The 27,024-nt window shown below is 42.5% G+C and overlaps 2 protein-coding genes across 2 annotated transcripts in view; both read right to left on the reverse strand.

Annotated features, from left to right (window-relative positions):
- LOC146672994 (NLR family CARD domain-containing protein 3-like) overlaps positions 1-27,024 on the reverse strand; it is a 172,171-nt gene that overhangs the window by 24,423 nt on the left and 120,724 nt on the right. The window lies entirely within an intron of this gene.
- The window catches only part of LOC146672996 (NLR family CARD domain-containing protein 3-like), a 30,621-nt gene continuing 6,575 nt past the window's right edge, over positions 2,979-27,024 (reverse strand). Inside the window, exons 2-7 of the mRNA XM_085401443.1 lie at positions 23,945-24,173; positions 22,014-23,820; positions 11,568-11,741; positions 6,433-6,606; positions 3,653-3,699; positions 2,979-3,505 (exon numbers count right to left, since the gene is read on the reverse strand). Of these exons, the coding sequence (XP_085257569.1) occupies positions 2,979-3,505; positions 3,653-3,699; positions 6,433-6,606; positions 11,568-11,741; positions 22,014-23,820; positions 23,945-23,981 (2,766 nt within the window). The 5' untranslated portion in view covers positions 23,982-24,173. The remainder of the gene's footprint in view (positions 3,506-3,652; positions 3,700-6,432; positions 6,607-11,567; positions 11,742-22,013; positions 23,821-23,944; positions 24,174-27,024) is intronic.

The following is a 27,024-nucleotide window of genomic DNA, read 5'->3' on the forward strand; positions in this document are numbered from 1 at the left end:
TACAGAGTTCGTCACACATCGTCAAAGGTATGTGCCTTTTTTCACATCACGCTGTGGCCACGTTATTGTTTACATGAGATGAATTGCAGATAGAGACAAAATACTGTTAATCTGACTGTCTGCAGTTTTTACATGCTTACACACACAGTTACTGTCCCTCCATTTACAAAGGCAGAGGCGTCACAGTTTAATTATTTTACATGTAGTTGTTTTTTTCCTGTGTAATAATGTTCAACATTGCTGTCAATACATTTTTCAAAAAATGCCTCTCTGTGCAAAATGGGTTTAAAAACATAAAAAGCTGTGGGATATTGTTTGTCCATGATTTAGACAGGGGGAACAAATCGTGGCAGGATCAGCCTGATGTTATCCCGCTGTAACTTTACTGTATACAGAGCTAACATCTCCAACATGTCAGGAGTAGTTAGTCATTACAAGAAGTGTTTGTGAACTAAAAATCACGAATGTGGGATCCTGTTTGTCCGTGATTTAAACAGCCCAGCGCTGCTCCCGAGGAAGGGAAGACCAGTCCTGCAGGGAGACCTACCTTGGCACTTGTGCAGGTGAAGCCAAAGGGAAGATATGCTTCACCATATTTTCTAGTCTTTGGTTTAGAATGAAGTTGGTTTAGAAACATATTCAGCGATGCTTCATCTCCTGCTTTGCATTTGTGTGGAAGCCCTGTGCTAGCAGTGTCCAAGCATTGTTTTTTTTCCCCTTTTCATACCCCCCCCCCCCCCTACAATGTCACTATATGTATATGGTGATATTGACCAGCACTTTAGAGTCACAGAGCAGGTGGTAAATGAGATTGAGCTGACTCTTTTGAGCCACACGCTTATGTTATCAGTCCATACAATGGGCGTTAATTGGTTGTTCTCATCCATCCAGATGGAGGATCACTAACAGCAGGTTGATAAGACTCCAGAATCCACTCTGGCTGGAATCTGGTGGATACAGCAGTGTTTACAGGTAAGACCATTTAAACTGAGAGCATTTACAGAATGACTATTGAATGTCAGCGAGTGTCAATAATGTTAATTTGGTTATGTTAGTAATACACAGAGTGCTAATATAACAGCTTTAAGATGCATTTGTAGATATTATTACGTGTTTTACCGTTTTATTAGAGACACGGCTAAGTGTTTTGCATTTTGCATAATTTTAACTTTAAGTGTGTTCAGCATTGAACGGCAAAAATTAGGTTTTCTTTTCGGAAGTATGTAAAACGAAAAAAACAAAACAGCGTCCGACAGCGCTGTAAACAATGGTAGACTTGTGCGTAACAAGCAAGCGAATAATGCAGAAAACAGATTTTTAGATGGGAAACTGTTCTTGAAGAGAGAGAGAGAGAGCTGTGCATGAAGTGTGATTTTATCATGGTGGAAGCAAAACAGTGAAAGTCAGAGGGAACTCATGACAATGTTTATGTGAAGCTTAGTTTGGATCTTCTTTTGCTGCTGGTTCAGTCAATATTGTTTGGAGAGACATCAAACTAACAGCTTTAGAATCAGCGCAAAAACGGTGTGAACATGAAGCGCGGACCCGCCGAAACATCGGAATCAGCGAGCTGTCGGCTTTCAGCCCCGACCGTGTCCATGCCGTCGGGTGAGAAAGGCGACATCTCACTGATTCTGATCCGCGCTGTGTGTTTCTGACTTTGTGCAGAAGCTGTGTACCTGCTGTCATTTACTGTCTTAGCTGTTTGGTGGTTGTTGAAATTTTGTGAGGTTTCACCTGGGATTCTGGCATTTCAGGCAAAATAAATTTATATTAAAAAATTGATTCAGGATTTTAATGAATCGATTTCACGTTATCCAAGCCAGAATTGATTTTAATCGATAAACCGATTATAAAAATCCACCCCTAATTAGAAGCCAGCATGGTCTCACATACACACACACAGTTTACTTAGTTCCGCTTTCTCCATACTTCCTGTTTTCTGCACAAGACGTGCAGTCTACTCTGTGACTTTTGGCATGCATTCTAACTCACAAGGGCGTTTTCCTACACTGGGCTCTATAAAACAATATAAACGGAAAATAAGCATTAAGAATATATATTTATATCGTAACAACACTAACATAGGACATTATAAAATAAGTATCTAATAGATATACAATCTGATATTAATACAACAAAAAATAAGCAGGTAATAATAATAATAATAATAATAAATTGAATTTGGAAGCACCTTTCAGAACACTCAAGGACACTGTACACAGCAGAATAATAATAGATAAGACACCTTTATTAGACCCACGAATGGGAAATTTCATGTAAAAGCAACATAAAAGTTTACACAATCAGAAAAACATAAGACATAAAACAAATTTAAAATAGCAGAGTGGAAAGTTTATGTGGCATAAGCTATTTTGGACAAGGTAGTGAGTGAGAATACACTTGTATCATTAGCGCAGAGGCTACGACCTACTACTACTGCACTTCATTGAAGGTGTAGTAGTAGAGAAAACAATGTCACAGAACACACTATTATTCATTGCCGAATATACAAGGAACTGTCAGAAATTACAGCCATTGCTTTTCGACGAATTCCATTATCTCAAAGGTGTAGCCATACTTTCCCACTATTTTCTGCACTTCCTACTTACAGTCAATCCAAACATCAAAATAAAAGCTCCACAAATTTCTGACATATAACAATGGAAATACAATTTCCGTAGCTACTTATTTCTCTCATTAGAATGTAAAACATATTCAGGAAAGAACAACAAATCAAATAGCCATCAATTCCAGCAGATTCTTCACCAGGACCCTTTGTGATAGTTTTAATGTTGTATACAAACTACAGTCATACACAACATATACAATGGTATATGGGCATATTTACACATTTTTAAAAATCTCATATCCAATCTCTCACCGACATACTACAAAGTTTTCTGACAGACATGTACAGACTGAACTCTGTTCAACAGTCAGTGTTTCTCTAACAGGAGACACTCTTTACACTCAACTCAGCACAGACGCACTGAGGAATTATAATTTAACCAAAACCCAGGATAAAGAGTTTGAGTGAATGTGGTGTTGAAGGTGTGGAGGTGGATCAGAGTGTCAGAGGAGACTCTGTAGAAGGACAGAGTGCCAGCAGGACAGTCCACATACACTGCTACTCTGTTAGAGACAGAGGAGGAGGAGGAGGAGGGGGATGCAAATTTCTTATTGTGACAGACATAAACAGGACCATCATTAGCACAGTGCAACCTCCAGGACTGATGATCGAGTCCAAATTCACAGTCATTACTCTCTCCTTTCCTTTTGATACTGTTGTAACTCACTGATATATAAACCCTTCCTCTCCACTCGACCTCCCAGTAACAGCGACCAGTCAGACCATTTCCACACAGCAGCTGATGAACATCAAATCTGTCTGGATGATCAGGATATGACTGAACCTCCTCCACATGTGTCACCTTCCTGTTGTTGTCAGACAGTTGGAGCTTTGTGTTCACTGTGTTTGTGTCGATTGTGAGTTGACAGGAATCTGATGAGAGAACAAACACAATCCAGCTGTAGTTATTGATCCATCATCTGTTCATTGATTGACACTTTGATGATGACTCCTGACATGATGAAGATGGTTGAATGTGTGCTGCTTTGTTTTCATGAATCCCATTAAAAACACACTTACACTTCCTCAGACCTGGTCTCAACCATCGTTCTCCAGCAGGCTCCACCCTGAAAGGAGGAGGAGGGTCAGACCATGATCATATTTATCGTTTATTTGTATAGCACTTTAAGAAAACACCAGGCAGGACAAAATGCTGAACAACACAGATATAAAAAAAAACCTAGCAAAATGAAATATACAATAAAATTATTAATAATACAATAAACTTAATTAGGTGTCAGTTTCCTAGAGAGTGAAAAACCAGGGACTAAAAACAGGTTTTCAATCTGGACTTAAAGACCTGCACTGATGACGCTTGTCTAATATGGAGGAGTAGGTTATTCCAAAGCACCGGAGCAGAGAACACCCGGTCTCTTCTGCATTTCAGCTGAACAGAGAGAGCAAGGAAGAACATGTGGCTTCAGCAAATCAGATAAGTACACAGGAGCCAGACCATTTAAAGATAAAACAAAAAAACAGTAAAAGAAAAACTGGGTAGAGTCTGGAAAACCTCCTGTGTGGTCCCAGTGCCAAAGACTTCACGCTCCAAGGACCTCAACAGCTATAGGCTGGTGGCTTTGACATCCTGCCTGATGAAGACCCTCGAGCGGCTGGTCCTGGCTCAGCTTCGGCGCCTGGTGAGCTCATCATTGGACCCACTTCAGTTTCCCTACCAGCCAGGCATTGGAGCCGATGATGCTGAACTCAGGGCTGCGTGTTGGACAGGGTCATCTGCAGTATGGGGACTCCACAGGGAACGGTTCTGTCTCTGTTACTCTTCACCATCTACACTGCAGACTTCTCCCACAACTACTGTGTAAAAGGCGGCTGTTATGTCCAATAACACAAGCACAACATATTTACCACGATCAGTAAGGAGGGATATTATACCCCTTATGTCAAACAGAGTGATTTGTGGCCCCAATAAAAATTTAGGGCCCTAGGAAGTAATAAAGGCATGCAATGGCACCAAAAGTTGCAGACAAAAACAGCGGATGGAGCGGAACTCATAGGGAAAATGAGAAATCCAAGATTTCAGCTTGACAAGACGACGGTTACCCCGTCTCCTGCATTGCTTCCGTAAATCTGGTGACAGTGGTAGGGAACGCTAGTACAGTGGTATTGCTCCCAGAAAGGAAGGCAAAAAGCCTTGGTTTTCATATCCAGGCCGGTCAGAGATCTGGATGGATAAACCTATTTCCAATAATGTTTGGTGATGATAATACAAAGTAGGACAGACATGTAGTGCAAAGTTAGCTAAAAATAATATAAAACAAAACAAATAAAGGAGAGTGATAGACAGCGTGCCGAACACATAGGCACCATCTTGCAAACATGACTAGTACAGTCTCTTTCAGCTTGCCCACATGGACATTACATGGCTCTCATACAGATACTTTTAGACACTGATAAAGGAGCAGCCCAACATTTTCACAAAAACACTTCAGTCCATACGTGGATCAAACTGCTAATGATTTGAACTGATCCTGGATCTGTCACTACACCACTGTATTGAATAAAATATGACTGATTCAAACCGTATTTTTCATTATCTTTATATTCCTCTTCTTCTTTATATTCCTAGCTGGAAAGGACCTGCCTTTTTTTCTCCCCTTAGTGTCAGTGTGCTTACTGCACATGACCTCTGACCTCTGAGTGCACGCAGCGTTGTTTTCATGTGTTTTAAAGCCACCATTTACCTGAAACCTGTTCTGATTTAGCAGCGTATTTCTCCACATACACACAGAGAAATCTATGCCTCTGTCACTATTTTGTAAACAAAAATAGTGAACAATATACCATAAAATTTTATGTTGAAACTATTAAGGGACCAGTGCATTTCTACAGTGCTAGAGATTATCTCCTTTAGCCAGTTCCCTGTATTTGATGTTTGGTTTAATGAATGGTGCACACCCTCCACCAGCAGCATCAAGCCTATCATTTATGGAAAACTAAATCTAACCTCAGCTTAAGCCATGTTTCCTGTACACAGATTTCCTGTGAAAACTGCCTCTGCCAGTTTCTTCTGCTGAATCTATGATGTTTTCTACACTTTCTTCATCAGGTTTTTTGACACACTTTCCAGAAGAAACAAACACTTTCTGCACCTCGCTATTTCTCACACCTTGTACCAGCAGGTCGCAAGCCCTAGCTGCTTTCTTTGTCAGGACCTTCCAGAAACAGGCAAGGGAACTGGCCCAGACATATGCAAGCTGTCGGTCAGAATCCCTACCACTGTTCCTACACAAGTCTGAAGTTTAATTAATTAATTAAATACATATAGTAAATACATTTCTGCAGGGCTGCTTGCCTTTAAATTGTACAGAAAACATCTCCCTATAAGTGTCAACTTCTACCACAGCTCTGATTATAAAATAAAGATTTTGTTTTCTTTCTATAAAGCTAGGCTTACAGTTTCCCCCGGTTCCAGTGTTTGTTTTAATATAGGATAAATATGTCCTCAGCCTCTGTATACAGAGATTTATCTAATTTGAACTGTTAACTATACTGAAATACCTACAATTTTTCCTGGAGAAGTTCTCCCTGCGGCATTAGCATTGTAAATAGTAAATGGCCTGTATTTGTATAGTGCTTTACTTTGTCCCAAAGGAACCCAAAGCGCTTTACACATTTAGTCATCCACCCATTCACACACACCTTCATACACTGGTGATGGAAAGCTATATTGTATGCCTTGTTGATCAAGTCATGTCACATCTGCATGTAACAAACAGGAAGTGAGTGAACGACAAAGGATATGTTTTCAGCTCTTCCTCCTCTATCACACAATCTCTCCATACCTGAGAGTGTCCAGTCTCCAGCGTGGATCCTTCAGCCCAGCCGACAGCAGCTCAATTCCTGAGTCTCCTGGATGATTGTAGCTCAGGTCCAGCTCTCTCAGATGGGAGGGGTTGGAGCTCAGAGCTAAGGCCAGAGAAGTACAGCCTTCCTCTGTGATCAGACAGCCTGACAGACTGCAGACGCACAAAACAACAACCCATCTATGAACAATGATTATCTGTTTGTCACACACAATAACATCTATCCATCCATGCATCTTCTTCAATCCAGGGCTGGGTTGCGGGGGCAGCAGCCTAAGCGGAGAAGCCCAGACCTCCCTCTCCCCAGCCACCTCCTCCATCTTATCTGGGGAAAACCAAGGCGTTCCCACTAAAGCCAAGAGTTATGATCTCCCCATGTGTCCTGGGTCATGCCTGCCTGCCCCGGGTCATATAATCATGCCTCACCCAGGAGTGGCCCAAGAGGCATCCTTGTCAGATGCTCGATCCACCTCAACTGGCTCCTTTCAATGTGGAGGAGCCGTGGCTCTACTCTGAGCCCCTCCCAGATTGCTGAACATCTCACCCTATCTCTAAGGGCCAGGGCCAGCCACCCTTCGGAGGAAGTCCATTTCTGCTGCTTGTATCTGCAATCTCGTTCATCTGTTCACTAGGCACAGCTTGTGCAGCAACCGCAACAATGCAGCCACAGCACCAATTTGTCTGCCAATCTCCCGCTCCCTTCTCCCGTCACTCGTGAACAAGACCTCAAAATACTTAAACTCCTCCCCTTAGGGCAGGAGCTCGTCCCTGAATCCGGAGTGGGCACTCCACCCTTTTTTGGCCAAGGACCATGGCATCAGATTTGAGTTGTGCTGATTCTCATTACCACTGCTGGTGGACCAATCTCCTACTACCAAGACTGTCATTTCCATCAATTCAATTTAATTTAACTTTATTTATACGTGACACTAGCACTCATCAGGCAATGTATATGGGCAACTGACTGCACTCAAAAGGGGGCTGAATAATTACGCACACCCCACTTTTCAGTTATTTATTTGTAAAAGATGTTTGGAATCATGTATGATTTCCATTCCACTTCTCACGTGTGCACCACTTTGTGTTGGTCTTTCACATGGAATTCCAATAAAATAGATTCATGTTTCTGGCTGTAATGTGACAAAATGTGGAAAAGTTCAAGGGGGCTGAATACCTTTGCAAGCCACTGTATATTTGAAAAGCTTAATGTCTTAAATCTTCAGCTTCAAGGCAGTGGCAAACACCAGGCAGACAAAATCAGTACATTCAGTCGAAAACTTGAGAGGCACAGCTGGCAACTTTATGAAGAAAATGTTGATTCCTTTGAGAATCTGATCAACTTTGCCAAACCCAGTCAGTTGGGAGCTATCACAGAGATTCCATGCTTTAAAGAGCACATCTCTTGTCTGAGAGCATTTTTTTCAGCAATTCTTTCGAGATAACAGTGCTCAGATTGCCTTGGGGAGAGATCCATTTAATGCATGTGTACCTGCTGATTTTACTTGTGCTGAAGAAGACACGCTCTGCAGTCAAAAACAGGCTTACTGCAGCCTCTAAGAGTGAAAAGTATTAAGCTCTGTTCACAGGTTTCTGGATTTCTGATTTTAAAAGACTAAGACTAAAATGTATTTTTGAATTTCTGGCAAAGTTCAAATTATGTTTAACTTGATGCCTTTTTGAAGATGCTGCAGACTAATGAAGCAGTCTAGTGACAAGAAGTCACAAATAGTTGCTTGAAATGAAAGTTGTTCGTCTAAAAAACTTGCTGAAAAATTCATTGTAAATGATTTTGCCGCCCAAATAAAATTCCAGCTAGGCTTTTCTGTCATGTTTTACTTTAGATGGTGTGTGAAAGTAGGGGAGACCGGGGATAGTTGTAACGTGGGTCAGTTGTAACACTTCCAATTTCTCCAATCAGGGCTAAGTTTCAAATGATGTGACTCATCCTGTGCATGCCCAACTCAGTTCTGCTATCACATGTGAAAAATCAGCACATTTTGTCAAACACAGACAATTTAACATGAAAAAAAGTAATTTGTATGGCAAAAAGTAAGTTTTTCTACTTTATTTCAATTTGTAATAGCATTATCTGCTTTGCAGTTAAACTCATCAAACTTAAATTATGTTATTTGTATGTCTATGGGGATATATTCTGTGTAGGTCTTTAGTGCTAATGTTTTAGCCGTTGGCTGTAATGTTAGCTAGTTCATGGCTATAGGAGTCTGGGTCAGTTGTAACAGCAACAGTCTGGGTTAGTTGTAACAATAATGCAGATGTTACAACTTACCACACTATTACTTTAACTTATATTAAACAAGTTTGTGAACGACATCAGCACAGAGAGGTTCACTGGTCGCATTTGTATATGCGGTTAATGCCATTGGCAACACAATTCCTCCACTGTTTGTGTTCCCACACATACATTATGCAGACCACTGTGTCAGAGATGGACCAGTAGGAAGTACTGGTAGTGGAAATAAATCAGGATGGATGCAAGAAACAGATTTCCTCATCTTTCTGAAGCACTTTGCAAACCACACCAAGGTAAGCCATGATAAAAAGTAATGGAATTGCGGTGCTGGTGAACAACTACATTTTTTCAGCTTCATTGTTATGTTCAAAATTGGTGCAAGAGTTGTAGGTTATAATGCCCACTGAGCCAATGAGGCCAAACTCAAGGAAGACCAACCAAAATTAATGAAATATTCAGTTGCAGAAAATTCCATAATTTGTGTTAGAGGAAAAATGATTCTATGTTTCTTTCCCTTCTTTTAAATGTACAAAGATGCCCTCTGTCTGTAGTTTGATTAGTTTAGAAGTGTCTTTTTAGACTTTCCCAGCAAAGACATATTGTTTCTGGGACATATTGTTTTAGATTGTTTTATCTCCCAGCTCTCTGCTGACGAGACTAGCACCATATATGGATTTGTTTATTTTATCTGTTTATTATTTTCTTATCCTGTTCTCACTGTCTCTGTGATTTGTGCCTATAAAAGATGCCAAGCCACTGTCCATGGTTGTGAGTTGTTCTTCGCAGCTCACCCGTGTACACGTTTGATAAAGAAAGTAACTTTGTCTCATTGTGTCTTTATTTCTCCTGGGTTTTTACAGAGTTTTCTCCCAACATTTCGTCTTTTTGGGGGGTTGGAATATGTTCAAAAGCTAAATTTCTGCATTCTTGTCATGATCCTGGGTCCTTTTGACCCAGCGTTTTGTGTTTTCTCTTCACGATTTTGGTTCTGTTGTTCCTCTGGTTAGTGTTTACTCTGTTCTGCCCGTGTGTTCCTGTATCTAGTCCGCGTTTCTTAGTTTGTGTCCTTTCATGTGTAAGTTCCTGTTTTATTGTGAAGGTCTGCGTCTTATGTGTTTTCAGTTTGCCTCCCTAGTCTCGTCATGTTAATCACTCCCAGCTGTGTTTCCCACCTGTGTGTAATCTCCTTGTGTTCTCTGAGTGTATTTAAGTTGTGTTTTCTGTCTTAGTAGTTGCTGGTTCGTCTGTGTTGTTTCCCCTCGGTCTCCCTGCGTCTCTCCGTATGTATTTCCCTGGACCTCCCTGCATCCTCGTTTCTGATTTGTGTTATTAGCTTACCCAGTTTAGGTTTCCGGTTTCTTGTTTTTCCACCAGTGCTGTTTTGTACCCACCGTTGTAAATAAATATTCACCTGCACCAGAGCTGCCGCCTTTTGGGTCCTTTTCTACAACTCCACACGGCTTGCCCCGGCACACCGTGACAATTCTGTCACACACACACAGCTACATAAATGGCTCTAAGTGCATTCATGTGTTGAATAAACAAAGATTGCATGTTAATATTTTGTTAGTACCCTTATTTCATTGTGTTACATTTCACCCCAGGATATGTTACAACTAACCCAGACTATGGGGTTAATTGTAACATTTCACTCTTCGTGTTTGAGACCATACCATGCAATGGGTAATTGTGCTGCAGAGAAAATAGCTGCACTATTTAATAGCAGAGACATGTAAATACTTTGCATTACATTTTGAATCCACTACCTTAAAAGAGCTCCAATTTACAGACAGAAATGTCAAAAATGTTACAACTATCCCCGGTCTCCCCTATTTCCTGCTATGTGAGAATGATGTAAAAAGTTTGAGAACCACTGGTGTAAGGTAACAACATACAATATTAGAAAGGCAGCATATGGCATATAAAAGTATATGGATCACAGAGCCCAATAATAAAAATAACCTTTCCTTTGAAACTGCTGTCCAGGCTAATAAACTCATCTCAGAAATAACAAGGTCAATAGAAAACCTACCATTAACAGGTGGAACTGATAGAATTTCACCTGTGAGGCTACTAAGGTTACTTTTTATCAGGGTTAGCAAGGAAGACGCTTGGATGATTTTGAGGTAGTTAGCACTGGTGATCACCAGTGGTGAGTCTCCTAACCTATATGTGGCTCCAGAACCCTGTATTATCTACAGGGTAAGATGGCTTGCTTTTTGAAACCATGGCAGCTACTACTGTGATAATTTAATGAATTTCCAGCTCAGTGCCAGTGGAGCTTACCCAGCCATCCATTTCATTCTCTCAAGAAGAAGTGCATCTTTTTATTTTTGTAGTAGAATATTCTATTAAGCAAACTAATATATGAACTAACAGCTAATTAAACACCTTCAGAAAAGAAATAGAAACCAAGTAAGAAGATCTGGTGGATGTGAATGTTGTTGAAGAAAAGATAAAAATCTCATTTTGTGGAATTTACCTTTAAAGGTAAGTAATGCAAATTAGAACAAATACTGCACCAGTCACTAATTACCAATAAACTTCTTAATTGATTACTTGGATTAGGCTGTTTCTTCAACTTTTCCTCAGATTTTAGGTCTAAATATATAGATGAACCAAATAAGCTGTACATTTCAATATTGCCTAAAAATGTACTGCTTTTTTTTTATATTTTCATCTTACGAGTATAAAACAAATTAGTGTTAGAAATTCAAAATGGTTCTAGATATTATGCATGCAGTTACTTTCATTTAAAAAAAGAAACAAAAAGTATAAAAGAGGTCACTTAACAACTTTGTTAAGGTTAGATATTTGTGCAATATTATAAATCACAATTTAAATCATCATTTAAAATCCTGACCTGAGAGTTTCGAGTTTACAGTGTGGGCTCTCGACTAAAGCAGAAAGAAGCTTGACTCCTGAATCCTGCAGGTCATTGTTACACAGGTCCAGCTCTCTCAGATTACAGGACGGTGAGGTGAGAACTGCGGACAGAGCTTCACAGCTTCTCTTTGAGAGGTTACAGTAGGTCAGTCTAAGAGAAACAAAACAATAGTGAAAAATAGTGAAAACCTTCGAGCAGCTGCTCAGTTTATTATCCTTCAGAAATCTGTTTGAACTCCTTTAAGGTCATCCTACATAAAACACTGTTTTTTTCCTGATGGGTCACTTTAAGAATGCACAGCACTGAATAACATGATTTCTGGCTCCTGATTAGAAATGGAAACATATCATATTCATCCATCTATTTTGGAGACCTATTCCAATCTGGGATATGACAGTGGACAGCAGAAACCTTCACAGCACCCGAGATTCCAGCAACAAATTCAGATCAATCAATTTCAAAACCAGCAGGTTAAAAACAGTTTACTCCCTCTGACAGTGAAGAAAACATCTCCTCCCCCTCTCCCTAAAGCTGCGTACAGGCTGAAAGTGATTCACATGCCAAAGAAACTGTATGATATGTGATGACTTCAATTAAATACATTCAAAATAACTTCTGGTGATGTTCAGCAAGTGATAAATCTTCAGGTAAGTGTCATAGTCCTGGGTCATTTTGACCCAGTATTCTTATTTTTCTCATGTTTTTCTATTTTGTTGTTTATTCATTCCATGCTTCCTATGTTGTTCACCTTGGTTTAATAGATTTTCCCTCATGTCAGCACCCCCTTTTGTCCCCCCTCCACGTATCTGTGAGTCACCATGCCTCGTTCCTCCTCCTCGTGTTGTATTCCATGTTTTCCCCAGCCCGTTATGTCTGTGCTCTCCCTGTGTTCCCTCTGTGTATTTATGTCCACGTCTCCCTCAGTTCTGTGTCACCTTCTCCCTCATAGCTGTGTGTGATTATCCGTGTCTCCTGGTGCGCATTATAATTCGTTTTTCCCAGATTAGTTTTGTATTGTTGTATGAATAAAGCTGTGCTTTTGAGTTTAAGTTCTGTCCCCGTGAGTTTGTGTTTGGGTCCATTCCTGCCTGCCACACAGCCGAATCATGACAGTAAGCTACTGAAGAGACAACCAGCGAAATCAAAGAATATCATCATGTAGCAAGTACATAAGCTAAAATAATTTAAGTTGGTTATGAGTAGTTGGGCTAATTCAGAAGATATCAGATTCGGCTCTAGGAGGTGAGTGAAGTACAATAAACGTACAACCACAGATATTGTGATTACAATTGTTATTTATAGTGAAAATAAAGTGCAATTACCAAACACCAATATTTACAAAATCTGCAGACAAGAAAAAAATAAAACAATTCAAGCTTGTAAAATATCCGCTGCACGGCAGTGCAGCAACCTCGTCCAACCTCTGGCAAACAATGTCCATAAAGTTTATTTCATGAGTGATATAAGTCCAACGCGTATGACAGTCTAGACAGGTTGAAATTTGAAGTATGATGATCAGCACTAAGATTCCAAAACTGAAATCTCGGAAGTGAGAATTAGGGGACTGAAAACCAAGAGGGGAGAGTGTAGGCCGCAGCAGCCTCCTACCAGACCGCAGGAAGTTGTAGCTGGGGTTCTGGCTCGTTGGGCCTAGCTCGCCATCCAAAGTAGTGGTGTCGCTGTGGTCTCTCCAGGGCACCACTAGCCATTCACTACGTGCGATGTCACATACGAGCCCCACGCATCTACCCACGGCAGTATCAAAATACTGTTGCTTCCATCCGCTAACGCCTCTCCCCCGCGTCGTTTCGAGGCGACAACCCGGAAGGCATATATCGGTGCCTCGCGAATGTGATTGGTCACAACAGGCATGTGCAGCCTCGCAGCGTGGCGTACGTCATGACGCGTCACGATGCCTTCACGGACACGCTCCGGTTGGAATTTAAGATTCCAATTTAGTTATAGACGCAGTTCTTTTTATTTTTATGTGGGTTACATCCTCCCCGCCTTAACCATGCACGTCCCGTCGCATGTTAAACGTTAGACAACGTGAACAGACGAAGGACTGCTAGCATTATGGCCCAATGCATCGGAAAGACTATGCAACATCGTTTGGACAACGGAAACCAGAGGATTACCACGAGTGAAATAGTGAAGTCGATCAGGTGGTGCTCTTTGTCGTTGTGAACGTCTTAGCCCGTCACCTATGTCGGTGTCCTGTTCAATAACACTAGACTCTTCAGGAGAATCTTCAACAGCAACGACAGGAATGTTGACAAGTATGTCTCCACTTCCAGGTAAGTTTTCAGGTAAGCTATTTCTATCTTCAGGGTGACTTTCAATAAGTTCAGGCAAAGTGTCTTCCACATCAGAGTCAGATTGCCCACCACCAGACTCCACTGCTGGAGGAAGAACACTGGACACAGAGGCTGGTTCTCCTTGCACTTCCACTTCAACTGAAGGATCCAAAATCAGTGGTCCTAGGCTCCCACCGTCAGATGAATCTGGAAATTGATTCTGTTTTTCCACAGTGAAGTGCAACGTTGGAGGATTAACATACAATGAAACCAAGCTTCCTGTGTCCTCATCCTCAACCAGAGGTTCTGTGAGGGAATTTAAATCCGGGTTCTGCTGCCGAGTTCTTGGTCTGTGCGGAAGCGATTGCTCTGGTGATTCCAAGTTAACCTCACTGCCCGTGAGGAGGCCGCATGGAAGGAGGAGGTCGCGGTGAAGGGTCCGCATAGGTCCATCGCTGTTCTCAGGTTTTACCTTGTAGACCGGGAGGTCCCCAGCCCGATGGACAACCACATAAACTTCTTCCTCCCATTTATCTGAAAGTTTATGCTTCCCTCGAAGGCGGACATTCCTCACAAGCACACGATCACCTGGTTCCAATGCTGATGGTATCACACGGTTGTCAAAGCGTTTCTTATTTCGGTCGGCAGCCTTTGTAGCGTTACTGGAGGCAATACTGAAACTTTCCTCCAATCTCGATTTGAGTGACTTAATGTACTGTGAGTGACTCTTTTGCTGGGATTCCCGCAGTGGCAGATTGAACGCCAGGTCCACAGGTAGACGAGGTGTTCTACCGAACATGAGTTCGTAAGGAGTAAACCCTGTAACCTCGTTCCTGGTACAATTATAGGCGTGAACCAGCGGTTTCACATGCTCTTTCCACCTTGTTTTTTGTTTTGTCTCCAAGGTCCCCAACATTGCCAGCAACGTCCTGTTAAATCGCTCCACTGGATTTCCCCTCGGATGGTAAGGGGTTGTACGGCTCTTCTGAATGCCTGCAAACTCACACAATTCTTTTATTAGTCTTGACTCAAAATCTTGCCCTTGGTCGGTATGAATTCGCTCAGGAATGCCATAATAAATGATATAATTCTCCCATAAACACTTCGCCACAGTTCTTGCCTTTTGATTGGGTGTTGGAATGGCAACAGCGAACTTAGTGAAATGGTCAGTCAGGACTAAGATATCACGAGTGCCACTAGTGTCAGGCTCAAGAGCAAGAAAATCCATACACAAAAGCTCAAGGGGTCGAGATGTTTTTATGCTGACAAGTGGAGCAGCTTTTTCCGGCAGGGCTTTTCGGCGCACACAGCGGCCACAAGTCTTAATCTTCTGCTCAACATCCTTTGCCATTTTAGGCCAGTAGAATCTCGTACGGACAAGGTCAAGTGTACGTTCAATCCCCATATGGCCCATATCCTCATGGAGGCTTTTCAGGACTGATGGCCGCAACTCCTCTGGAAGGACAAGCTGATATAAAAGGTCTCCATTGTCCCGTCTCCTCCTGTACAGGACTCCATCCACCAGCTCCAACCTGGACCATTCTCTGAACAGGAACGGAAGTTCAGGGAGCTCAGCTCTAGCTGTTGGTGGAACCCTGTTCCCCGTCTCAAGCTGGTGAATAAGCTCTCGAATGCAGGGATCTGAGTGTTGTTTCTCTTTGATGTTAAGAGTAGAAACGACAGGCAGCTGATGACAGTCCTCGGAACAGTAACTGTCAGGGATGGTATCCATTTGAACTGACAAAGACTCGACAAGTGTGAAGCCAACCTCACCGCAGTCACCCGGCCGTGTGGCTCTGACCAAATGACTTTGGCAGATTGCTCTCACAGTCTCTTCCGGAAGGACATCAGAATCAGCTGTGTGTTGAGAAATGAACTGACGAATGAGTTCGTGGTCATTAGAAACTTCATCATTGGAGCAGGAGTAAGGTCGCCGCGAAAGCGCATCAGCGTCACAATTCTGTTTGCCAGCTCTGTACAGAAGTTTAAAGGAGTACGTTGACAATGCAGCCAACCAACGGTGTCCAGTAGCGTCCAGTTTAGCTGTTGTCAAAACGTAGGTCAGTGGATTACTGTCCGTCACCACTGTAAAATCTGCCCCGTACAGGTAATCTTGGAATTTCTCGGTCACACTCCACTTAAGGGCGAGGAATTCCAGCTTGTGGGCTGCATAACAGCTCTCACTCTGCGACAATCCGCGGCTAGCATAAGCTATGACCCGGAGTTTCTCCTCTTGCTCTTGATACAACACTGCTCCAAGTCCGGTCACACTCGCATCGGTGTGCAGAATGTATGAACGAGACGGGTCTGCAAACCCAAGAACCGGAGCAGTTGTAAGCTTCTCAATCAAGGTTTCAAATGCAACTTGACAGTTGGTATCCCACCTCTCCCCGAAGGGTTGGTTTGGCCTGTAGGTGGGTATCTTGTGAGCTTTCAGGGTCCTTGATCTTTGAACTGGAGAATATCCACGAGTCAGGTCATTGAGGGGTTTGGCAATGACGGAATAGTCTTTTATAAACCGGCGGTAATAACCAGCGAAACCCAGAAAAGATCTTAATTGTTTCAGAGTCTGTGGAACCGGCCATGTCTTGATGGTCTCTATCTTCTCGGGATCTGTTTGAACTCCTTCCTCAGAGACAATATGACCCAAGTACTTTACAGACTTTTGGAAGAATCGACATTTCTCCGGTGCCAGTTTCAGCCCATATTCCTTCAACCGGTTCAGGACTCTCAGTAGCCTTCGTTCGTGTTCCTCAAGAGTGTGCGAATAGATGATTAAGTCATCCAGGAAAACGAGCACTTCCTTTAGGTGAAGGTCCCCCATGCATCGCTCCATCAAGCACTGAAAGGTGCTTGGGGCGTTGGTAACACCTTGAGGCATTTGGTTAAACTCCCAGAACCCAAGAGGAGTCACAAAAGCAGTCTTTGCCTTGTCTTCCTCCTCCATCTGGATCTGGTAGTAACCGGACTTCAGGTCGAGCACTGAAAACCACTTAGAACCAGTGAGTGCTGGAAAGGATTCCTCCAAATTAGGTAAGGGGTATGCATCCTTGATGGTTTGAAGGTTTAGTTTCCGGTAGTCTATGCACAGCCGGACCTCACCGTTCTTCTTCCTGACCACCACGATAGGCGAAGCAAAAGGAGACGATGATTCCCTTATAACGCCGGCTTCCAGAAGCTCACGCAGGTGACGGCGGACAGCTTCGAAATCTTGTGGATGGATTGGACGGGCACGTTGCTTGAATGGTGTATTGTCATGGAGTGGAATATGATGTTTGACAGCTGATGTACATCCAAAATCCAAGTCGTGATGCGAAAAGACCTCCGAGATGTCATTCAGCTTGCCTATGACTCGCGTCCTCCATTCAGGTGACAGTGGAGAATCACCAAAATCAAAGTTCAGGCTGGTGGTACTGTTCCTGACTGGAAGATGGGTCACGCGATGTTCAGACAAGATGCAGTGGTAGGTTTCCAAATCTGCAATGACACTGTGAGGTGGAATGAAGGTATCTTGCTCCGACTCATTTGTAATAACCACGGGAACCTTGTATGGAGAAAGAACTGGGAAGTTGATGAGACAACTGCTGACACACAACCCCCCAGGTAAGGTGGAAGCAGGATGCTGTAGGAGAACACTCTGGCTAAACAATGGGGTGGAAACTTTGGCAGAGCCCTGGATGACAGTAGTGCGGCCGGCCGGAACACGCACTGGGGCTTTGCTTAGTAGCCTCACATTCCCAATGCTGCCATTCTCCTTCTGCTTGTGTGACAGCTGTAGTGTTTTCAACACCGCTCTGTACCCATGAGTGCTAGGCTGATAGCTCGGATGCTGGTTAAGATGCTGTTCATACAGGGGTTCCAGGGTGTTCATCCCAATTAGCACAGTAGCGGGGACGTCAGGGTGTACGTCCGGAACAACTAGAGCCAATGTTGTTACTTCATATTCTTCACCAACAAAATCTCTGGGGAACTTGACGGAAATCTCAATGTATCCAAGATATGGAATGGTTTGACCCGCAGCACCTTCCACCTGGAGAAGATCATGGAGTGGTTGAATTTGTTGGTCATGAAGATGATTGTTGTAAAAGGATACAGGTATTGTAGTAACCTGTGATCCTGTATCAAGCAGGCATTTCTGTGGATGGCCTGCTAGGGTCACCTCTGTTGTGCATCTTGACCCAACTAACCCATGAGGTAACATTGTGGTTGCCTTCGGACAAGTGTGTAGGTCTACACAGTGAACAATTTCCTCCTTGTTCCTTTCCTCCTTTGCGGGACAATGTGGGTCCTGCACAGTTCCTGTATGTCCCATTACAGAAACTGTATCTAGTTTAAATGTCCAGTTGATGAATTCTGCTTCTGCCATTTTGGTTTCCTTTCACTGAACTGTTTGCGTTTTGCATTGACCAATGCGGGATTGGGTCTGTTCTCACACTGTGGTCTAATGTGTCCATCTTCCCCACACCTGAAACAGAAACCAGGTTTGGGGTTAGATGATATATTCCCCTGTGTATCCGTTCTTTGCTTCTGGTGCTGCTTTGGGACAGGAGTACAGGCCTGACGAGACTGGGAAGCAGTTAAGGCGGCAAGTTGCTTTTGTATCTCCGCCATCTGCTGGGTGAGAGTGGACAACGCAGCACAGACCCCCTTTTCTTCTTCTACTGCGAACTGAGCTTGAGCTGCAACTCTGTGTCTTGGTGTTCCCAAATGTTGCTTCATCCTCAGAGTTTTGCTAGCTTCTCTGTCTTCTTCAGTTCTTAATAGGAGTAACAGTTCTGCAAAAGAAGGTGGGTTGGATTTTCTCTGCTTCAGCTGGAGCTCAGAGATAAGGTTACTATCCCAACATCCCCTACAGAATTGGCTGAGCAGGTGCCTGTTCACTTCACCCTGCTTGACCCCTCCCCGCTTAACAGCTAAACTCAGGGCCACCTGAAGTCGCTGTAAGTAGCCGGATGGCTTCTCACCCGAGTTCTGCAGCGTGTCCATGAACTTCGCATAAAGTTCTTCCCCGTCCTGTACAATTCCATAAGCAGAATCAAGATGTTGAATATAAGTCTCTGCTGGTAGGTCGGGGTTAAGGTGCTTGATTATGTCCGCCGCAGGTGGTAAAAGACTATCAAGGATGTGTCTGGATCTTCGCAGTTCTGAAATGGCTGGATCCTTTAAATGGTAAATGGTAAATGGCCTGCATTTGTATAGCGCTTTACTCAGTCCCTAAGAACCCCAAAGCGCTTTACACTACATTCAGTCATTCACCCATTCACACACACATTCACACACTGGTGATGGCAGCTACATTGTAGCCACAGCTGCCCTGGGGCGCACTGACAGAGGCGAGGCTGCCGGACACTGGCGCCACCGGGCGATGAGATCCACTCCAGAGCGCCATGTATCATAGTCCACCTCATGCTGTGGGTGTGGTAATCTCCCAGAAAACATGCGCAGCTTATGAGATGAGCGTATGTTTACATCTTCGCTCTTTACTATATGCTCCACAACATACCTCTGTACTTCAGGTGGATTCAACTCAGCTGCAGACATACTGATAGAATGTCCTTCTGTTGTTGTAGGATGTGGGGTAGCTGAAGAAGTGACAGGAATAGCCGTGTTGTGGGTTTGTTGATCCGGAATAGCAGCCGTTTTGTGTTCAGATGCGGCAGTACATTCCTGCTTGAGCCCTTCTGGTTTTCCTGGGCGCAGTTCTGAAACAGCTCCATTTATTTGGGTCATTAGTTCTTGGAGAACTTCAGCAAAATCCTGACCAGACAGTTTTGCTACTTGTTTTAAGTCAGCTAAATAAGTCTTAGTCTTTGTGCACCCGACAGTAGCCGCATAGATTTTAGACAAGCTTTTCATATGATATTCATTATTTAAGGGCTTAAATGTATACGGCAGAATCGGACCCAATAAATCAAAAGCAGACCCCGTTTTAAACTCAACAACGAGCATATTATTAAACTCAGAGCCGGGTGAGTTTATTGGCACGGAGCGTTCAATAGCACCATACTGGAGAAGAAAATCTTCAACCTCTTCAACCTCATATGCGGGGACGCCACTGACCAACACCGCGTTTGGTATTTTAACACCTAATGACTCCAACAAATCCATGTTTATAGTAATATGGTGAGATAGTGAGACTGAATGTACACAACAATATTATACTTGACACAACCTCCTGGCTGGCACGCCACTAATTTGTCTTATGTAGCAAGTACATAAGCTAAAATAATTTAAGTTGGTTATGAGTAGTTGGGCTAATTCAGAAGATATCAGATTCGGCTCTAGGAGGTGAGTGAAGTACAATAAACGTACAACCACAGATATTGTGATTACAATTGTTATTTATAGTGAAAATAAAGTGCAATTACCAAACACCAATATTTACAAAATCTGCAGACAAGAAAAAAATAAAACAATTCAAGCTTGTAAAATATCCGCTGCACGGCAGTGCAGCAACCTCGTCCAACCTCTGTCAAACAATGTCCATAAAGTTTATTTCATGAGTGATATAAGTCCAACGCGTATGACAGTCTAGACAGGTTGAAATTTGAAGTATGATGATCAGCACTAAGATTCCAAAACTGAAATCTCGGAAGTGAGAATTAGGGGACTGAAAACCAAGAGGGGAGAGTGTAGGCCGCAGCAGCCTCCTACCAGACCGCAGGAAGTTGTAGCTGGGGTTCTGGCTCGTTGGGCCTAGCTCGCCATCCAAAGTAGTGGTGTCGCTGTGGTCTCTCCAGGGCACCACTAGCCATTCACTACGTGCGATGTCACATACGAGCCCCACGCATCTACCCACGGCGGTATCAAAATACTGTTGCTTCCATCCGCTAACGCCTCTCCCCCGCGTCGTTTCGAGGCGACAACCCGGAAGGCATATATCGGTGCCTCGCGAATGTGATTGGTCACAACAGGCATGTGCAGCCTCGCAGCGTGGCGTACGTCATGACGCGTCACGATGCCTTCACGGACACGCTCCGGTTGGAATTTAAGATTCCAATTTAGTTATAGACGCAGTTCTTTTTATTTTTATGTGGGTTACAATCAGTTGACATATGACCTGCTAGGAAATACAGCAGCTGGTCATCTAGGCAACAGGAACCTAGAATATCTGCATGCACCCAGCTGACAGCTTCAAAGCAATCATCCAATCACCTCCAGTGAAAAATAGAAGACATTTCTGAGCTATTATGGAGACGTCTATATGTTTATGAACTAGATTTTACATGTTTCAGTATATATTTGCTTTGGATGAGGAAAATAAAGTTGCTATGATTAAATTCATAGATTAGATTCATAGATCTGAGAACCAAGGAAACAAGTATCTTTCAGTCCATTTTTTAATGTCCTGCTTATTAGGAACTAAAAGAGGCCACTAAAACGCATGCAATATTACTGGAAAGGCCCGGATGTCCTCTATTCAGCAAAACAGGACTCGATGTGATAGCTGAAATAAGAAAAAAGTTACAGACTAAAATCTAATGTCGATTAAAGTGGACATAAATGAGTAGGCTGGATCTCAGGAGGCTATACAGTGACTGTATACATGTTGTAGCCATAATCGAATTACATCTTCAGCTGAAATTTTGTTGAGTTCAGAGGGAGATGAGTAGCACTGTTGATAGCCTTGGCTCAAAGGTTAAAACTTGGAGCTCTTCTGCCTCAAAATGGATGCCTTATCCTTGCACAGACTTTCTATAGGAGCTCTCAGTTCTCCAAACTTAAAAATGTTAAATGCTACCTGCTGTGCCAAGGATACTCTCACAAAAATATCTTGTTTCATTTTCTAATGAACAAAAAAAGGATAGCATGGAATAGTCTGTTTGATAAGTTAGTGAAAATTGAAGTAGCAGTAAAAAGACAACACTATAGTAGAGTGAAGCATAAAAAGACTTCCACACACGAGGTTTAATCAGTCATTGCATCTGACACTGAGGGAGAGATACCATGTCAGCAATTAATTCTCTTGTGCTGTTTTAGTGCATAGGATGTGATTTTTTGCTTGCAAAAATATTGCACTCTTGAAATATTAAACGATTGTCTGAAAAGGTAATGCAGGTTTGGATCAACAAGATATACTGTAAATTTAATATAAATATACATTTTTGTGTACATGTTTACTTACAGAGCTTTGTTGGAGGCTTTGACCACTGGCAGCAGCCTCAGAAGAGCCTCCTCTGAAGCAGAGTATTTCTTCAGGTCAAACACATCTAGATCTTTATCTGATGACAGTAAGATAAAGACCAGAGCTGACCACTGAGCAGGAGACAGTTCATCTGTGGAAAGACTTCCTGAACTCAGGGACTGTCGGATCTCCTCCACCAGAGAACGATCATTCAGTTCATTCAGACAGTGGAACATACTGATGATTTTCTCTGCAGACAGATTCTCACTGAGCTTCTCCTTGATGTACTGGACTGTTTCCTGATTGGTCTGCCAGCTACTTACTGTCTGTGTCAGCAGACCTTGTAGGAGAACCTGATTGGTCTGGAGTGAAAGACCAAGGAGGAAGCGGAGGAACAAGTCCAGGTGTCCATTTGGACTCTGTAAGGCCTTGTCCACAGAACTCTGGTAGAAGTGTTTCTCTGCAGATGCTCTTGTTTCAGACTTCTGGGAGGTTGTTTGTAGTTCTTCCAGCAGATTGACTCCAGAGTTGCTGAAGGTCAGGTGGACATGAAGAGCAGCCAGAAACTCCTGAACACTCAGATGGATGAAGCAGAACACCTTGTCCTGGTACAGTCCTCTCTCCTCTTTAAAGATCTGTGTGAACACTCCTGAGTACACCGAGGCTGCTCTGATATCGATGCCACACTCTGTCAGGTCTGATTCATAGAAGATCAGGTTTCCTTTCTGCAGCTGTTCAAAAGCCAGTTTTCCCAGAGACTCAATCATCTTCCTGCTCTCTGGACTCCAGTGTGGATCTGTCTCAGCTCCTCCATCATATTTGACCTTATTCACTTTGGCCTGAACCACCAGGAAGTGGATATACATCTCAGTCAGGGTCTTAGGCAGCTGTCCTCCCTCTCTGGTTCCCAGCACATCCTCCAGAACTGTAGCAGTGATCCAGGAGAAGACTGGGATGTGGCACATGATGTGGAGGCTTCGTGATGTCTTGATGTGGGAGATGATCCTGCTGGCCTGATCCTCATCTTTGAATCTCTTCTTGAAGTACTGCTCCTTCTGTGGGTCTGTGAACCCTCTGACCTCTGTCACCATGCCAACACAGTCAGGAGGGATCTGATTGGCTGCTGCAGGTCGTGTGGTTATCCAGACGCGAGCAGAGGGAAGCAGTTTCCCCCTGATGAGGTTTATCAGCAGCACATCCACTGAGGTGGACTCTCTGGGGTCAGTTAGGATTGTAGTTTTGTGGAAGTCCAGAGGAAGTCGACACTCATCCAGACCATCAAAGATGAACACAACCTGGAAGTCTTCAAATCTGCAGATTCCTGCTTCTTTGGTTTCAGTAAAGAAGTGATGAACAAGTCCCACCAAGCTGAACTTTTTTTCTTCCAGCACATTCAGCTCTCTGAAAGTGAATGGAAATATGAACTCGATGTCATGGTTGGCTTTGTCTTCAGCCCAGTCCAGGCTGTATTTCTGTGTTAAGACTGTTTTCCCAATGCCAGCCACTCCCTTTGTCAGCACTGTTCTGATTGGTTCATCTCTTCCAGGTGAGGCTTTAAAGATGTCTTCTTGTCTGATTGTTGTTTCTGGTCTGTCTGGTTTCCTGGATGCTGTTTCAATCTGTATGACCTCATGTCCATCATTGACCTCTGCAGTCCCTCCCTCTGTGATGTAGAGCTCTGTGTAGATCTGATTCAGAAGAGTTGAGTTTCCTGCTTTAGCGATCCCCTCAAACACACACTGGAACTTCTTCTTCAGAGCAGATTTAAAGTCATGCTGACACCACTTCAAGTTCCCAGTGCAGGTTTCTGAGTGACACACACACAAACACACAAAAAGTCCAAGATTCATCACGCACACATATTTTGAATGTATTTATGTCTATTTCTTGAGACATTGTTGAATGTTTTATATTTAGAGAATAATTCTCACTTCTCAGCAAATGCTCAGCGAACTTATTTTGCTTCATTCTCCTCAGTAAGTCCACTGTAATCGTCAAAAATGCTTCTCTGCTTCTCTTACTCTTCTCTTCATCCACACCTTTTAATACATCTTCATCCTCACATTGATCCTTAAAAGACTGTAGGTCATCTGGACTCAGGTTTGTCTGGATCTCCTTCAGCTCGTTCTTCACAAAAGTGATGATTTTGTCCTCCAGTATCTGGAGCAGAATATTTTATGAATGACCCAAAAGCTTTTCTCACACAGGGGAGAAAACAAGAACATAGGAGGAGTAATGTTTCTGGGAATAACTTTAATTATGTAAAATATACATGATTCCTCAATTAAATTCCAGCACTGGCTCTCTAAAATCATATTTACCCTTACATAATATTAGTTTTCATTCCCCATAGCTAACGCTATTGCTATTCTTATACAAGCTCTGGTTATATTACATATGGATTATTATAATTTATCCTTTCTAGATTACCACACAAATATCTCCTTAGACTTCAGTTGGTGGAAAATTCAGCTTCTTGTGTCATTAATAGAACTCATTATTACAGCCCTTCAACCAATTCACTGGCTTCCTGTGAAATATCCCACTGATTTTAGATTCTGCTTCTTTCTTCAAAGTCTCCCCATAAAGTAAAATCTCTATATCTGATCTTCTGCACATCACCACTCCTCCCTGTACTCCTCCTTATCTGCTTCTATTATTTTCCCATCTGCTCACATTACCCTCCAGTGCTTTCAGCCAAGTGTCCACTGGAACTTTATCACACACCACATTCACAAAATTAGTTCTCTCCCTATATTAAAATTAAGAAGCCCTAAAAACACTTTTTTTTTTAAGTTTCATGGTTCATTTTATACAGTATTCACTACAATACTACCTAATACTATGTAGTATAATGTAGGATGTTATCTTTCATGTCATGGGGAATGGAGTGAGCCATGTGGAGGAAATAAATGAGGATCCACGCGCAGGCACTCGCTGAGATGTGATTGTGGTTTATTGTAACATAAAGCACAAGGGGGGAAATGGCAAAACAGAGCTAAAACTAAACTATACTGGGACAAAACCAAACTACAAAACAGCAAAAATGAACATGAAGGAAGGTAGACGAAGGTACATGATGGTTGGCAGCAGGGAAACCACACAGTAGATACACAGACAGACCAGCAACTAGTACTTCTTCTTTCAGGTTTAATGGCAGCTTGCATCCAAAAATGTTGCATTACTGCCATATCCTGGCTTTTAATCTTCCGTCACTCCTGAATCGTCAGATCCTCTTGCTAAGACCAGTATTCCTCAAAAAACGAAAAACCACCACTTTCCCTTCACCATGACTTTTTTTTTTTTTGCCTTTTTTACCATGACTTAACTTATTAACCACTTGTTCAAACGGAATTTCCTTTCCATCACTCATTTCACCCCTCGTCACCCTCCTGTGACTTGTATTCTTCCTACAATTAAGAAGCACATGCTCAACCGTCTCCATAACATTGCACCCATCACACAACCCAGTCGGATGTTTCCCTATCCTAAAAAAAAGAGTACCTTTTAAAAAGCAGTGGCCTGATCGTATTCTACTTATAATAACCTCCTCCAGTCTCTTTAACCCACTACTCCTCTTAGCTTCTATTGTGTTTTGCACCCTATATAAATGTCTCCCTTTTGTTTCATTATCCCATGCCATTCACCTGAAGTTCTTACTTTCCATTCTAATTACTTTTCCCTTCAGATTTAGACAAGGGTACCTATACATCTATATCGACTCGTTTAACAGCTGCTTTGGCCAACCTATCTGCACTTTCATTACTCAAAATACCCACATGAGCAGGAGTCCACATTATTACTACATGTTTATTTTGGTCAGACAATCTATCATGAGCAAAAAGAACATCATACAAAATCTGTTGATGGGTATTTGTGTTTCCTTGTTCAATACTTAATAATGCTGACAATGAATCACTACATATCAGTACTTTTGAGATGCTGCTTTCTTCCACCAATTCTAGAGCCAGCAGTATGGGATATAACTCAACTGCATATATATCCAGAAGATTTGATGTTCTTTTTGCAATCTTGATATTTAACTCCGGAATTACTACTGCTACACTAATTGCTTCAGTCTTGGGATCTTTTGGCCCATCTGTATACACCTGTAAAGAAAGAAAAATCACTGTATTTGCTCTCCAAATCTGTTATAAACTTTTTGACAAATATCTGTGGTCACTTTCCTCTTCTTACACTCAACAAAAATATAAACGCAACACCTTTGTTACTGCTCCCATTCCCCATGGGATGGACGTAGAGACCTAAAATTCATTCCAGATACACAATATAACCATCCCTCCCAAACAGTGGTCACAAATCAGTCCAAATGTGTGGTAGTGGGCACATCTGCTATATTGAGATAATCCATCCCACCTCACAGGTGTGCCACATCAGGTGTGCGCTTCACGGATGAATCATGGTTCACATTGTTCAGGGCAGATGGCAGCTGAGAATGTCCCAGTTCTTGCATGGCCAGCATACTCACCGGACATGTCACCCATTGAGCATGTTCGGGATGTGCTTGACCGGCGTATACGACAGCGTGTACCAGTTCCCACGAATATCCAACAACCTCGCACAGCCATTGAAGTGGAGTGGACCAACATTCCACAGGCCACAATTGACAATCTGATAGACTCCATGCGACGATGTGTTGCACTGCATGAGGCAAATGGTGGTCACACCAGATACTGACCGGTTCAAATTCAAATTCAAATTCAAATTTTATTTGTCACACACACACAACCATACACAGTATGACATGGGGGTGAAATGCTTGTAGCTGTACAATGCCCAACCATTAAATGACAGAAGAAAAGTTTTACAATATTTACAATTTACAGTTTACTACAGAATTTACAAATTAACTTAGGAATTTACAGTAAAGAATGTGCAAATAGAAGAAGAGATTATAAAGGTTATAAAGATTATAAATTATAGGAATTATAGGATTATAGGAAATGTGTGGTGGTGCGTGTGGTGATGTGTGTGAGAGTCCAGTCTTATA

This window comes from Rhamphochromis longiceps, linkage group LG3 (assembly GCF_057381845.1).
Source record: "Rhamphochromis longiceps isolate RC_006_pf linkage group LG3, R_longiceps_female_GT1.1, whole genome shotgun sequence".
NCBI classification, from domain to species: domain Eukaryota; kingdom Metazoa; phylum Chordata; class Actinopteri; order Cichliformes; family Cichlidae; genus Rhamphochromis; species Rhamphochromis longiceps.